Below are 16,860 nucleotides of genomic sequence, written 5' to 3'. Positions count from 1 at the left end.
AGGTATCATCCCAAAGACTACTACTGTTCATTGCTGGGTCTGTATTCTTATAGAATTTTCCTGGTATAGATAAACACACATAACACAATTTTTATATACATCTACTTATCATTTGCTTTAAAAATTTTTCTAACTTAAAACACTGTAGATATTTTTTCATGTCAGTACAAACAGAACTACCTCATTCACAGGATGGATGAACCATAACTTAGGTAACCAGGCATGTTAATAGATTTTTACATTAATATCTTAAAAGTTGAATTGCTTGCTTCCCAAAACTCAGTTTTGTTCTCAACCTATTTAGTTCAGTTGTACTTGGTTAAGTATTTATTAATTAAATGAGTGCTGAAAGAGACTTGTTTTAATGAAAACTAAGTTGAAAGTTTTAGAAAAACAGGGCTAAAAGTGAATTACTTAAAAAAATGTGTTTTATTTGGGTGTGGAAGAAAATTGTAAAACTCTGTTAAAAACACAAAACTCTACAAGTATTCTATATTTACATTGGTTTACAAGTGTTTTGCTTTATTTTAAAATAAATTGGTAATGGAAATTGTATATAGTGCATTATGAATGTGGTTTATTTAAAAAATACAATGCTGAATTCCAATCAACAGGTTATAGACAAATAAAAGGCCTTAGCACTATATCAAAAGATGAATGAATGCTCATTTATATGTTATACATTTAAAATAAAATGTCTCAAGTACCAAATGATTTCACTCATCTGTGGAGTATAAGAAAAAAGAAAAAAGCTGAAGGAACAAAACAGCAGCCGACTCACAGAACCTAAGAATGGATTAACAGTTACCAAAGGGAAAGGGACTGGGGAGGATGGGTGGGAAGGGAGGGATAAGGGGAAAAGGGCATTATGATTAGCACACATAATGGGGGGGAGGGGCACAGGGAAGGCAGTATAGCACAGAGAAGACAAGTAGTGATTCTGTACCATCTTACTACACTGATGGACAGTGACTGTAATGGAGTATGTGGTGAGGACTTAATAATGGAGGGAATCTAGTAACTATAATATTGCTCATGTAATTGTATATTGATGATACCAAAATAAAAAGATATTTTTAATTAAAAAATAAAATAAAATGTCTCAAAAAGACATATGCACCCCTGTGTTTATGGCAGCACTATTTACAATAGATATGGAAGCAACCTAAGTGTCCATCAGTAGATGAATGGATAAAGATATGGTACATATACACAATGGAATACTATTCAGCCATAAGAAAGAAACAAATCCTACCATTTGCAACAACATGGATGGAGCTGGAGGATATTATGCTCATTGAAATAAACCAGGCAGAGAAAGACAAATACCAAATGATTTCCCTCATTTGTGGAGTATAATAACGAAGCAAAACTGAAGAAACGAAACAGCAACAGACTGACAGACTCCAAGAAGGGACTAGTGGTTACCACAGAGGAGGGATGGGGGAGGATGGGTGGGGAGGGAGGGAGAAGGGAATTGTGGGGTATTAAGATTGGGACACATGGTGTGGGGGGATCATGGGGAAGACGGTAGCACAGAGAAGGCAAATAGTGACTCTGTGGCATCTCACTACACTGATGGGCAGTGACTGCAATGGGGTATGGGGGGGGACTTGATAATATGGGTGAATGTAGAAACCACATTGTTTTTTCATGTGAAACCTTCATAACAGTGTATATCAATAATACCTTAATAAAAAAACAAAAACTTAACTGGCAGCAAAAGCTGACCTGAAAAAAAAAGTCTCAAATATGTGTTTATTTTTTATTATTCATCACAAACTTTAAAAAAACTAATCACTCACAAATCAAATAAGCAGCTTCTAATATAGGTGTTTTTACATGATTTTGTATTTCTCTAGGATATACTTCTAAAAGTAGAAGTGTTAAATAAAACCATATACACATTTTAAATATTAATGTTCACAAACTGCCCTCCAAAATAATTTTTATCAATTTACACTGACAGCAATGTAAAGTAGATGTCTTCAAATTCATCCACACTAGCTAACATAATTCTAAAATCTTTGCTCCTACAAGGAAACACTACCTCACTATTGTTTTAATTTGTAGTTCTTTGATTATAAAACTGAGGTATGCATTTATGTACCTTTTACATATTTTTTTGGTTCTTCTTTGGTGAATTACTTATTCAAATCCTTTGCACATACTTTAATTCCACTGGCATCTGCTTTTAAGTGGTATTTAGAAGTCAGTTACAAATTTAGGGCATTAAAGCTTTATAAGTATTTTTTCCTCAAACTGTCACTTTATTGTCATGTGTTATCTTTCTTAATAGTGCTTTTGATAAAACTAAAAAAAAATTTTTTTGTGACGTGAAATCTCCCAATTTTTCCATTATAGAGTCTGGCCTTGATGTCATTTTTAAGAAAGACTTTCCAAAATCCTGTATTATACAAATATTATTCATAACTTTTAGGAAAATCTATTTGCATCACTGAATTGAAAAGATACCTTTATCTAATACTAAATTCTCACATATGCATGGTTGTATTTCTGTACTTTCTTTTTTCCATAGATCGCACTGTTCTGAGCTCAGACCAATCTCCCTCATAGACAACAGGCCAAATTCTTAAATACTAAAAACTGAATCAAGCAGTATATTAAATGAATAATACACATGACCAACATACATATGACCCAATAATACACATGACCAATAATACATATGACCAACTATGAAAGCCAGAAATATAAAAATGGTTCAGCAACAGGAAATCCTTTACTATCAATTCTTTCAGAAATTTTCTTCTATAAAGTTAAGAGAAAAAGGTAATTGTCTTGAAAAATGACAAAAATATATAAAATCCAAAAGCCTCTCATGTTTAAAAATATATATATCTGTAGTTACCTATATAAAGGAAGGAAGAGAAGAAAATAGTCACATTTAGTGTAATACTTGAAAGAGTTCCATGATGTCAGAAAGAAAAAAGAAACTGGTAGCAATTGTTCAACGTAGATAACAGAAACTGGCTGACAAAGTACAACTGAAAATGAAAAATGGTAAAGGGAGACATAAATATGGGAAATGATACTACATGTAGTAAACAGCCTGTCTTTTCCTCCTAGGGTGATAGGAAACTGCATCTCCCAGCCTCCCTTGGAGCCATGTGACTGAGTTCTGGTCAATCAGAAGTGACATGCCACAAATGCTACTTCCAGGTGGGTCCATTAAAGATGTTCTAAGAGAGCCTCCACCCGTCTTTCTCCCTTTCTCTTTCTGTGTGTGTGTGTGTATGTGTGTGTGTGTGCCTATCTGTCTGTCTGAATCTCCCCCTTCTCTCTCTCTCTCTCTCTCGCTGAATGGCTTCAAAGAATCCAGGAAAGAACTCGAAGGCCCTGACGAAGCCAAGAGATGATGAAGCCACTAGATGAAAAAAGGCTGCGTTCCTGAACGACAGCGTGCAGCAGAGGCTCCAGATGAGCTCACACCAGACTGTGGCAAGTACAAGCAATAATCTTTGCTGTTTTTATTCACTAGACTTTGTTAAAGTGATTAGCTTTATCCTCACTAACCTCAGAGAATTGTTGAAAACTATTAGAATAACAGAATATAATAAAATGTCTAGAGAGATGATAAATACATGCAAATTAATACTGCTTCTATATATAAACAATTATCAGCCAAAACATCTAAAGGGAAATAAAGCTACACAGTAAGGAAGATAGTGTAGCATTTGCTTAAGAATAAACAAATCAATGGAACAAAAAATGCAACAGAAACAAGGTTCATGAAAATACAGGAATCTGGCGTATTATGGAAGTGGCATTATAATCAACAGGGAAGAAATGGATTAATCAATAAAAAATATAAGGAAAATTCCATGTGAAAAACTAACCTTTCAAAATTAAAGTCCACATGGAATACAGGAGTAAAAGTGAAAAACAGAACCTGAAAACTACTAAAAATAATACAGGAGAATATTTTTATGACCCCAGTTAGAGGAAGATTTAGTAAGCAAGACTACAATAAAGCACAAACTATAATGGGAAAGATGGGTGACTCTGACATTATCATCAAACACTTCTGGGTGAGAGTGAGAGATGGTACCACAAAGGTAGAAGGCAAAGGGCAGTCTGAAAAAAGACAAGAAAAACACATTATAGAAAAGTGATTGATGCCCAGAATATATAAAGAAGTTCTACAAATCAGTAAGAAAAAGACAACCTTATTCCAAAGAATGGGTTAAAAACAGGTAATTCACAGAAAAGAAAAACTGAATGCACAATGCATTTCTGGAAAAATGTTCAATCTGATTAGCAAATTAAGATGACTTCAAGGGCATTTCTCTTCCATCCTACAGGCAAAAATTTAAGTTAAACAACATCAAGGACAATATCAAAAACTTAAGTTGGAGAATATCAAAATGACAAGGAAACAGGAAATCTTGCACATTGTTAGTAGAAGTGTAAATGGACATAATCACGTTCAAGAACAATTTGAGTAGCTAGTAAAATAAAATGTGCACTCCTATGCCCCAGCAATTTTACTTCTAGGTATAAATTCTTGACAAACTCTCTTTTGGCACAGGCATGGAAACGTACATTGTTGCTACTACATGAAACAGCGAAAAATAGAAACAATCTAAATGGCCATTACTAGGCAAATAGTTACATAAAATGTGCTAAATTCAAAACATAGAACACTATACAAAATTTAAAACAGAATGGAATTATACTTTGTATAGATTTAACAAGGATACATCTCAAAACAACATCATGTAATGAAAGAAAGATGCAGAAATGTGAAGAAAACTACCTATGAAAATAAAACACATTTTTTACAGATATATAAATGCTTAGAAAAAATGTTTTTAAAATGAACTGAAAGGACAACACTGAATTCATGACTGTTGCTGCTCCTGAGAGCAAGAGGCAGTGAGGGAGTGTGACCTGAAAGGAACAAAGAGAACCTGTACTTAAGATAGTTTCTCTCTTTTACTAGAAAAGTAAAAGCATGTTACAGTAACATACGCTATTAACAATGGCCAATTCTGTGTGGTAAGGCATTTGTTATGGTATTCCCTATACTTTCCTGTATTTTTAACTTTACCAATTAAAAAAATGTATTTCCTGAAAGACTTCCTATCCTGAAAGAACCCACAGACCAGGAAAAAGTGAAACAAAACAGTCAAGACTGAAACATGCCCTAATAAAATGACTTTAAAATTAAAGAAAGGACCATCTAGGAGACCAGAACAAAATATAAGGCTACTTATACACAAAGGGAAGTTATCAGACATCAGACTTCTTCATAACAATATTCAGCACCAATACTATACTGTAAGAAACTTAAGGGAAGAATTATGTACAGGTAGAACTTGGGGGGAGGCATGTTTGCATGAATCTTTTTTAGAAACTGCTAGAGGACAAACTTCAGCCAATTAAGAGATGTCTAGAGAAATTTCAGCAAAAGGATCTAGTAGAAAACACTGAAAATATTTAACTAGGAGCAAAGATGAAATGAAAGGTTGGAATAAACGTGAAAGAAAAACATGTAAATATAATTACAGATTTTACATATATTTCACATAAATTATATAATTTACATTGGCTTGACAATGGAAACAGCATATAATTAACAACATTTTGGAAGAGAAGGTGGGGAGTAAAATAAGCCTATATATTGACTAATTCATAACAGGAGAAAAACCAAAGGCTAGCTTTTAAAGCTGACTAATGAAGTAATAGAAAGAATAAATACTGTCTAAAGAAAAGCAGCACCAAAACTATGAAGGTAAACACACTAGAACAAAATAAGTATCTTCCTAATTATTATAAAACTACAGTATTACACGACCCATAAAAGTCTAGGAAGCAGATAAGTGAAAGTCTTTTTTTTTTTTTTGAGAGGGCATCTCTCATATTTATTGATCAAATGGTTGTTAACAACAATAAAATTCTGTATAGGGGGCTCAATGCACAATCATTAATCAACCCCAAGCCTAACTCTCAACAGTCTCCAATCTTCTGAAGCATAACGAACAAGTTCTTACATGGTGAACAAGGTCTTACATAGTGAATAAGTTCTTACATGGTGAACAGTGCAAGGGCAGTCGTATCACAGAAACTTTCGGTTTTGATCACACATTATGAACTATAAACAATCAAGTCAGATATGATTATTCATTTGATTTTTATACTTGATTTATATGTGAATCCCACATTTCTCCCAAACAAAATGCTCAAGTGGTAGGTAGATGCAAGATAAAGGTAGAAAACATAATTTAGTGCTGTAAGAGGGCAAATGTAGATGAGAAAGTCTTTTTTAAGAACTGTAAAAATCAGAAAACATAACATAAAACAATATAAAATTAAGCCTAAACATTATCGAAAAGAGCAATTGGATTTTCACCTATTAAGTTGGAATGATACTCAGATTGGTTCACAAAGCAAAACTCAACTCTGTACTACATATAACCCCACATTTGAAACAAAGTGACTTAGTAAATAAATAAAACAAAGTGATTTTTAAAAGTTGAAAATAGAAGAATGGGTAAAGGCCCTAAAAATATGTAAAAAGGCAAGCAACAGATTCTACCTTAGGGCCATTGGAAGGAGGCAGGCTGCTGACATCTTGATTTTAGCACAGTGAGACCCATTTTCAGCTTCTGACCTCTAGTGCTATAAGGTAATGAATCTGTGTTGTAAGCCACTAAGTTTGTGGTAATTTGTTATAGCAGCATAAACAGCAGACAGTATACTTTTTTGGGGTGGGAATTTGGCATATCCTAACAAAACTACATATGCACTTATTCAGCAATTCCCCCATCAAGAAATCTACTCTGTAAATACAGCCTTAGCAATACAAAAATACTTACGTACAAAGCTACTTGTTGCAGCACTGTTTGTAATTGTAAAATGTTTCAAACATCCTCAGCTCCACACATTAGAGAGTATTTGAATGAATCACGTCTACATAGTGGGGCATTTTGCCACTATTAGAAAAATAAGGAAGATCTCCAAGAACTCATATGGAGCAACCGCCTATATGTACAATTAAGTGAAGAAAGCAAAGTGCAAGGAGTACCTATGATATGCAACTCTTCATGCAGCATGCCAGCAGACACAAGAAGCTACAGAAATACCTGCTAGTATGTGCGTAAAGAGGACATATGTGAAAATAAAGAGACTGATAATCTACAAGGGGTTGATAATAAAGGGATAAGAAGTAGGAAACAGAAACAGGACAGTAGCAATGAGGAGGGAGCAACACTTTTCTGAGGACAGACATTTGTGTAGAGCTCATTCTTAGAAGCATAGTAATGTTTCAGATATCAAAAAAAAAACAATTAAAACAAACTAGGATGTGGTAGGACCCCAAAATACAATACTAACACTAACAAATGAACATAAAAGAACTAAACCTAAGTAACTGGAAAACAGTATTTTGACTGAATAAGACTAAAAAAAGAACCATATACAACTAATGTAACCTAGTTAGGAAATGTGTTTCTCTTATTTATCTTATAGATAGAATTAAAAAGTTCATGATTCCATAAACATAAACAAATAATTGAATATATAAATAAATGGGAGAGAAGGAACAGTTCTTTGGCTACAGAACAATCCTGATTAATATATATAAAAATAAAAGGGAAATGGTAAAATCAAGAGTAGGTTAACACCAAATAATAATTGTTGCAGACAAGATGTAATGGGCCAATGGATGGCAAAATTAGTCGGCAAGAGTTTCAAAAGAAATGGCATGTCTCAAAGTATCTTCTCCAAGATATTTATTAACTACAAATGGAAAAACAGTAACTTTACAATGGAGAGATCAGGCAGACACACCACCTTCACCAAGTGATCACTGATAATAAGACACATCAATTGTATGAATCCTTTGGTATGATGTGCTGAAAGGAACACAACATTATTTCTATGACACTCTTGTTGAAAAATGCATTATCTTAATCTAATCATGAGAAAACATCAGATAAATCCAACTGAGTACAAGCAGATGTAATAAGCCATTTGTCCAAAGTGAAGCGTATCTGAAGACTCTGGATTTATCCAAGAAGATATAATCAATAGCTTATTTAATGTGTCTGAGAGTCTTAAGAGATTTACACAATTGATGGAGGGTTGGGAATTTAGAAATTTGTATATAAAGAAAAATATATATATGTAAACAAACAGACAAAAACCTTCCAGATAATTATTAACTTCAGGAAAAATTTAACTTACACAGAAAAAAGTAAGCTTGGTATATGCACAGCATGGCTATGACTAGTACCTAATAGCTATAATAATGGAAATCCTGAACAGTGACTCAATCAAAATTATGATATTGGTGAGATGAAAGGGATGGGAAATGTGTGTTTGTGCACACACATGTATTGGATTCAAGATAAGAAAGTGCTAAATTCTTATTTCTTAGTGAGAAGATATTGGATGAGGACTGAAAAACCTAAACCTGGAAAAACAATGAAGAAATAGAAACATACACGTATTTGTTAGGGAAATGAAGGAAACAACAAAAAAAGCTGCAAAAGTTAAGAAAATGGATCCCTCTAGGGAGAGGGAAACTGGGAAGCAGGGAAAGAGACTGCCTTTTTAAAGGGAATAAGCCCTGTAAAACTACCTGGCTCTAAACAATGTGTATGCATAATTTAGGTAAAAATAAAATCTGTAATAAGAAACTTAGAAATGTATACAATTCTGAACATAAAGGGGGAAAAAAGGCTGGGAAGGACAGATTCAGGATACAGGTAGAGGTATCAGAGAGTATAATTTGATAGAAATAGGGGGAAACCCTTCCTGAAGCCTGGAGCAGCCTCCTCAAGTGCAGGGCAGCCTTCTCATGACCACTTGGGCCAGCACCTTCCAAAAGCCCTCCCGGCCCAGCTCCCCGTCACTCACCTGCATACTGATCATCTGACATCTCTCTCTCCACCATCCAAGGTTCCTTCCCTTGCTCCAATAAGGAGATAATGTTGGGCTTAGAAATGGAGAGTCCTATTTATAGGAGAAGAAAAATGAGAACAAGAGAGAGACAGACAGAAAGACAGACAAATCAACTTGCTATATAGCTGTTTCAAGACTCAGATTAAGCAAGAAAGGACATTAGAGGAAGGGCCAGAGAATGGAATAATGTTTGTAGGGAGGATGAGGACTGTGAAGTTTCTTCCACAGCAGAGGTTCTCAAAGTGCTAGAGCCGAAGCACCATCACCTATGAACTTAATATAAATGCAAATTCTCAGGCCCCAACCCAGACCTATTTAATCAGAAACCAGTGATTCTCAAACTTTAATGGGCATCAGAATCATCTGAAGGGCTCATTAAAACCCAGGCTCCTGGGCCTATTCGCAGAGTTTCTGATTCTGTAGGTCCAGCATAGGACCCCATAAACTGCAGTTTATATATATATACATATATAGCAAAGGGAACCACTCCTTTCTAACTCTGTGAAACTACTTACAATCATTTCCTGGGAACAGGAAGTAGAAATTCAGCTAAGTACTTCAGACCCCAGATATTCCCAATGGAGGAAGAAAAAAACGCCCAGAGGGAAGATTTTGAATTATGGGGAGAGACATCCTTACCAAGCCATACCAAGTTCCTGTAGTTTTCCAACATGACTTCTCTGTATAAATCTTTCTGAGATGAGTCCAGCCATTCCCACTCCTGTTGGGAAAAATCTAGAGCCACATCCCTGAAGGTCACCAAACTCTGAAATGAAAAATAAAATTCTTGTTTGCCAGGTACTCTCTTATGGTCCTAGCAGAATAGATTAATTCTGCCAGAGTTCAAAGCTCTAAGTGGTCCAAGGGAAATAATAAGTAAGTATGTGCCCAGGTTTGTCAAATATTTTGAGAAAAAGAGAAATATTAAAACAGACCCCTTGAAAATTTCATATTTTTGTGAAAGGGAAAAGACATAGACACAGGAAACAAATTAGCTTATAGCATGAAACATGAGTTTATAACATGAAAGTATATGAGCAAATGTTAAATTTATGTTACAAACAACCAAGTATAAAGAAATTCTTACAGGAATAACTCCTTTATATTCCTAAAACCGGGATATCAGATGGGTCAGAATAGTGAAGGAAAACCATGAATTAGGTTTTAACAAAAGGATATGGCCTGAAATTTAGACTCTATATAAGAAGAAACTTCCAGGAATGTATCCTGAAGAAATAAATGAAATATATATGAAGAGATTTAGATAGAATTTTCATTGGAATGTCATATAAGAAAACTGGAAAAAAACTTAACATGTCTAAAAATAAGAGTTTAGGCTATACCACTGAACTTGTATAAGTTGTATGAGGGGAAGGATATCTGCCTTATAAGCTCATGTATATCCAGTGTCAATCAAAAAACCTGCTGCATTGTAAACGCTCAGTAAATATTTGCCACTCAGTGAATAAATGGTAAAGTTTCCTGTAATATATCTGTATGAAGGAAGAATATGCAATGTTTCACAAGACAAGAGTTCCATCTTGCAGAGTGCAGTCTCATTTTTCATCAAAAATAATGAAATATCAAATATGGTTATTTACATGGATGAATGTGGTTAGGGAAGAAAAATCATGCACTAAATAGTGCTGTATAATTTCTGTATAGCCCCTATGCTTCTCTGTGTCCTGGGAGACTTATCTGTAATGACTGCATTAATAGACTCCCATGCTCACCCCATTTTAAGATGGGTTCAGCCACCTGCAAGAGATGGGAGGAAGATGAGCAAGGCACCGTATTTATTCCCTGGCTCCCTCCTTGCAGCACCACCCTGTGTGGTCTCCATCCTTCAATCAAAGATCACAAGGCCTGTCAGGGGCCCTCTCCACTCAGATCTCTCTGTCTCTGGTTTCAAGGCTAAAGTTACTCAGGTTGCTTTGCTGTTAAGAGTCCCAGGGTGTTAGCACTATCCTTTGTAGTTCTATATTCTGACCATAACTTGTAAATAGTCCCATTTTGAGTTTCTTGCCAGAACCCCCATTGACAGTTATGTCGACCTGTGTACTTCTCAGACGTGACCAGAGATTCCACAAAAGCACTGCTGGGCAACTCTACTACACTTCCCCAGTAAATTCACTCTCCCACTCCGCCATGACTATTTCATATCTTCTGTTTCTCAAACTACCATCAACTCCTCCCCTGTCCCCCTTTGAACTTCCTCACCCTCTTGCCCACCATCTGTACTTACACTCATATATTCTGTCCTCCCTCTGTTGCTATGGATAAAACTCTAGGCTCCTATTTTAAGACCAATCTTCTATTTATCCACACCAGGACACTGTCACCTCTCTCCCTTGTAACTATCAAGGAGGTATCAGATCTCTCCCTTGTACTACCAGTATTTTCCCACTTTCCAGGATTATTCCTATTAGTATACTAACTGATGCAATATCTTCCATCTTACAAACAGACAAATTCCCTTCCATGATCTCACTCAAGCAATTGTCAATTTCTCTACTCCTTAGTAACAAAACTCTTCCAAAGAGTTGTTTAGATCTGTGATGTCCAACAGAAATACAATGTAATGCACATATGCAATTTAAAACTTCTTGGTAGCCACATTAAAAAAGTAAATAGAAATAAGTAAAGTTAATTTAATAATATATTTTATGTAACCCAATAAATCCAAAAATTTATTTTAACAAGTAATCAATACAGAAATTATTGAGATGCTTTACATTATTTTTTTGTACTAAATCTTCAAAAGCTGGCATTTATTTTATACTTAGAGCACATCTCAACTCGGAGTAGCTGTATGAGGCTACTGGGGACATTACTGGACAGCACAAGTCTAGAGTCATTTCTATTCTCACCTTTTTCACCTTCTAGTCTCTCTTGAACCCACTGCAACGATGTATTCATCCCAACCACTGCAGGAAGTAGCTGTCTTCAAGAATATCAGTAGCTTCCAAGTTACCAAACCCCACGGTCAGTTCTCAGTCTTCAGCATCCTCAAGCTCTCTCAGGAGAATTTAATTCAGTTGATCATCCCCTGTGTGAAACACCCTCTAACGCTTGACTTTCAGGACCCACACATTTGGGGTTTTCCTCCTACATCAGTCCTTCTCAGTCTCTTTTGCTGGCTCCTCTTCTTCCTGTCAGCCTCCACATGCCGGAAGCCCTAAACCCAGTCCCAGGACCTCTTTCCTATCCACATTTTCCACAACCCTACCTGCAGATAATCTCATCCTGTCCCGTGGCTTTCGGTACACTAATAACTCTCGAACTCACATCTCCAGTCCTGACTCCTGATACATAATCAATATCCCACCTGGATATACAACAGGTCTGTCAAAGTTAATATAGCTAAGACTCATTTTTTATTCCCCTCTCATCCCACCCTGTCTTTCTACCTCAGTAAACAGCATGGCCATTTATACAGCTGCCCAGGTGAAAAACCTTTGTAGCCATTCTTGACTTCTTTCTTCCTCACATACTCCACAGCCAATCCCTAATCAAACTCCAGATTTTCTATCTCCAACATACATCCAGAATCTCGCAAGCCGCAGTGCCACCACCACAGCCCTGAGGGCTGCCAACTTCCACCTGGATTTACTGCAGCAGTCTCCTGACTGGCCTTCCTGCTTCCTTTCTATTTTTTCTTTAAAACATAAATCAAGTCAAATAACAAATATGCCAATGGCTCTCCTTTACCCTTAAAACAAAACTCAAAGTTCTGGTCATGACTTTCAAAGGCCTGTATAATTATTTGCCCAACTACTCTCCTGACCTCCAGTGCTCATTTTCCTCTGAGTTTGCTGACTCACCGCTTCTGCTGGAATACAAACATGCGTCCACCATAGCGACTTCATACTTGCTATTCCTTCTACTTTTAAAGCTCTTCTCCAGATCTCCACAAAACTTACTCTCTACTTTCACTGAGGGTTTTCTTTGCTTAAATGTCATTTCCTCAGAGAGACCATGCTCGACCTCTCAGTTTAATAGGGCACTTGATAATCACACTCCATCCTTTATTTCAAGTTTACTCATCTCCACCACAACACATCATGACCCATCTAAAGAGGGTAATTCTGTTCCATCACACATTTGAGCAAAAACACTGAAGAAAACAGATACTAAATGTTTTATAAAAGGATCATATGAACAAATAGTGGTGGAGGAAAAGTAGAGAGAATGCTCACGGGCTATTTGTGACTCTCTCTGAGGTCTGAAAGTCCTGAAAGATGAGGTGGAATTTCTGGAAACAAAGGGAAAACATCAACTTACCTGGGACATGGCTTTACAAGGTCCTACAGCCATCCCTCTTTTCTTCTTCAATTCTCTCTTTCGGAGAACAAAGTCCTGAGAAGGGAGAGTTAAGGACGAAAAAATGGCAGACCAGTCCTATGTTGCTAACTGAGACTTACAAAGATAGGCCCCTTGACGGTCCCCAGGGCCTCCTTGCATGGATCTGCCCCCCCTCTTCCAGGATCTGAGAAAAAAGGCCAAAGATGAACCTAACCTCTGTAGTTCTGATGATACTAAGGACACTTACCCTGAACTCAACAAAATGTAAAGCCCATCCTACGGCCAACAAGGTGGTTTATGATCTGGTCTCTGGCTTCCCCTTAAACCTAATTTTCTACCTTCCTCCCCCTTGCTCTCCCCGCCCCGGCACACAGGTTTCCTCACAGTCCCTCAGACACTGTACACATGGCTGTACCTTTTTGCTTTTCCTTCTGCCTGGGTATGGCCCACTCCCTCTTCTCACTTCTATCTGTGCTCAGTAGTCACTACATTAAAAGGACTTTCCTGAAAATTTTATCTAAAGAGAATCTTCCTTTCATACTTTTTCCTTATTCTGATTTCTTTTTCTTCTTAGCATTTAACACCATTAGAAAGTTACTTTTTTTTCCCTTGTATTCTGTCTTTCTCTAACAATAGTATAAAAACTAACAGAGCTAGGATTTGTTTGGTACACTGGTGTATCACTCGTGTTAGAATAATGCCAGAACCATTGTTAAGTGCTCAAAAAAATGTTGGTTAAATGAATAAATGAATCTTACTGTGTCTCCTGTAATATCAATGTTTTTATATTAAATGTTGTATATGTCATTATCTTATTTAATTCCCACCTTTTTACTGACAAGTGAAAATCGAGTTCAGCATGCTTAAACAACAAAAAGTCATGAGTCAGACTGCAGTATGGTTCAAAAACTGATCTTCATTCAAGATACTACAATGCCTGGATGCAAAATACTGAACATAACCTGAGAAACCAATGCCATATATTTCTTAGAGGACCATTTTCAGAGATGGTAGATGTTATGTTTATTACTCAGAAATGAAGCTTGAGGCAAACACTGCCGAATTTCAATGACAAATCAGTAACAAGCTATACAGCTTGCAATATGTTTTTTGTCCTCTCAGAGCCAATAGCTCTTCATTCTGAAAATGAGCATAGTTGTGTTTGACCTAGAATTTAGGATACATGACCCCCTAATTTCTGGCTAGTCTTCACCAGCCAACTCAGTCTCTAAGAAAGTTATTTCCTTAGTATAATGCAGCTTGAAATTGTCCATAAAAACTTTTGCAATCTAACAGGAGAATCAGTGAAGTCTTCTCTGTACCTGGGAGCCCTCAGTAGCATCTGCATAAAAGCTGTCTTTTAAGTTTCTGTTTACAAATAGCTTTCTATCCCTTGGGTAATATTTCCCTAGTTTGAGATGAGCCATCTGTCTCTAAAAGGAGGTGATATTAAAGACTTAGATTTTATATTGCCCCCAGACAATCACTGACTCTCCCCTCCTTCACTCAGTGGCTACATGTCCCCCCCAGCAGGCCAAGGCAACTTGGACAAGTTAATACATCTCTTGGAACCTTTCTGTCCTGCATTAACCAACTCCTGGCATTAAGTGCCACCCTTGTTCCTGCTTAGATTGTACACACACATTTGGAAATGAAATAAAACATCTTCATTAACTGAGAAAGTGAGAACCAAAAATTTAGCTCACTTGGTACCTCAGATAAGACCCATCGGTCAACCTTTCTCAGCACCAAACACGGAATAGTTTTGACAAGGACAAAGCTAAAATCTCAAACTCCGTGACTGGTTGTTGACAGGTTGGCCTTTCCTCCCCCAGACAGCCAATTTAAGTATGGTCTCAATACAATGTCCTTAGGTGGGGTCCTGACTCACAAGGGGATTCAAGGAAAAGACCCAGATTAGAGTTCCCATGTCCCAAAGAGGACCTTCTCCAAGGTCCTAGAGGAACCAGGCCAAGACTCTGTAACACTCTCAGGACCCAGAGCCCCCATTTTTCACTTTTACCATGTGGGAAGATCAAGAGTTTAGTAATTGAAAGCAAGGACTCTGGAGCCAAACTGCCCTGGTTCAAGTCCCAGTTCTGTCGCTTGTGAACTTGGGCAAGTAATTTTAATCTTGCTGTGCCCACAATCACAATTAGGTCCCACACAAACAAGCCTTTGGTCTCACATACACATACCAATTCTCACCCAATCACACACATACACATGGTTGAACTATCACACAGGTCACACACATAACCAGCTGCATTAACACAAAAAGATGACGACATACAGTTAGTCCGACAGTCATACACACTCTCACACAGAGACATGGCACAGAGGGCCACATATCCCGTCACAATCACTCACACAAAATTATACCTGCAAAGGTAGATGGTCATGGGCATACTATCACACCTGCAGTCATGCACATTCAAACAGTCACACCCAGAGACAAGCGGCCAACCTAAGTCACACACGCATTCATACAGACACACACAGGTCACACCCGCAGCGTCCCCACAAACCCATACACAATAACACACAGCTGCAGAGGCATTTACACACAAACACACACACTCAGCTTCATATCAGACACAGTCGCGCCTAATCACACACACGGTGACACACGGATCACATCCTGTCACACCCGCAGCCTCTCGCATAGTTATACATGGTGACACCCAGTATCCCCAAGCGGGGCCCGCCTGGTCCCCATCCCCGTCCCCGCCGGTCGGCCCCGAGGCCGGCCCCGACCCCCGGCTCCTGCGCGCAGCCAGGCCCAGCTCACCTCCCCGCGCCGCGGGCTCTGGAAACACGCCCGGCGGCCCGAGGCTCGCGAAAGCGCCTCCCAGAATGCCCTGCGGAGCGAAGCGGGGCGGGGACAGAGGCGCGCGGGACCCCGAGCTTCGCGGCGGGAACATCCAGCTGTGGCGCCCTGCACGGGCCACTCAGCTTTTCCATCCGACCCCCGAACCACCAGCCCCAGAAGGCTTTGCGCCGCTGCCTTCTGGCCGAACTACATTTCCCAGAGGGCCCCCAGGCCCGCCTCTGCTCCGCACTGCGCTGCAGGCTGAGGGGGCCAGCGTTGGGGGCCACCTTGGGCGATCCCGGGCACTCAAGTGACCTTGGGCGGCAGTGTGTGAGGAAACGGTGAAGCTGCTGGCGTCTGCGACTGTGCCTGAGTGCTCAGCTGTGGCGCTGGGTATGTGAGTGTCGCTGCACACTTGTGGGGCGACGGGTTCTGTCAGTGCGGTGAGCTTTTGTATTTTAAATCACGTCCTGTGATGGTGGGTCGTTGTGGGACAGACTATGGGTCCGTCATGCCGAGAAGGTGAGAGTGATTGTGAAGGTGAGAGGGACTGTGGCTGACTTTGGGCGACCGTTTCTGTAACGGTGTTCTCATCCCAGAGGTCGCAGGAGCTCACCTGTGACCGGCGGTGAAGCGTTCTTTCTGGGTTTGCCTTTAGAGTTGAGTTTGTAGAAGAATCTCTGTGTGTGACTGTCTCCAGATCTACCTCAGCGCCGGCCGTGAGCGGAGTCAGTGTTTTCCTCATTTTGCACGTAATGTGATGCCGGACTCGGAAGGGTAATCGCCCACTGATACCCTGTAAAATAAAAGGG

At 38.4% G+C, this 16,860-nt stretch overlaps 1 protein-coding gene across 3 annotated transcripts in view; it reads right to left on the bottom strand.

Moving 5' to 3' along the window:
• The window catches only part of ZNF527 (zinc finger protein 527), a 35,684-nt gene extending 19,474 nt beyond the window's left edge, over nucleotides 1-16,210 (bottom strand). The window contains exons 1-4 of one of the 3 annotated variants that reach the window (XM_037013819.2): nucleotides 16,028-16,210; nucleotides 13,216-13,290; nucleotides 9,581-9,697; nucleotides 8,887-8,982 (exon numbers count right to left, since the gene is read on the bottom strand). In XM_037013819.2, the coding sequence (XP_036869714.2) occupies nucleotides 8,887-8,982; nucleotides 9,581-9,697; nucleotides 13,216-13,248 (246 nt within the window). In that variant the 5' untranslated portion in view covers nucleotides 13,249-13,290; nucleotides 16,028-16,210. Of the gene's footprint in view, nucleotides 1-8,886; nucleotides 8,983-9,570; nucleotides 9,698-13,215; nucleotides 13,294-16,027 lie in introns of those variants that run through there. The other 2 variants (XM_037013820.2, XM_073226249.1) reach the window with 2 other exon arrangements.
• Nucleotides 16,211-16,860: the final 650 nt, after the last annotated feature.

Source organism: Manis javanica, chromosome 17, assembly GCF_040802235.1.
Source record: "Manis javanica isolate MJ-LG chromosome 17, MJ_LKY, whole genome shotgun sequence".
NCBI classification, from domain to species: domain Eukaryota; kingdom Metazoa; phylum Chordata; class Mammalia; order Pholidota; family Manidae; genus Manis; species Manis javanica.
This window is presented reverse-complemented; position numbering and strand designations above follow the sequence as displayed.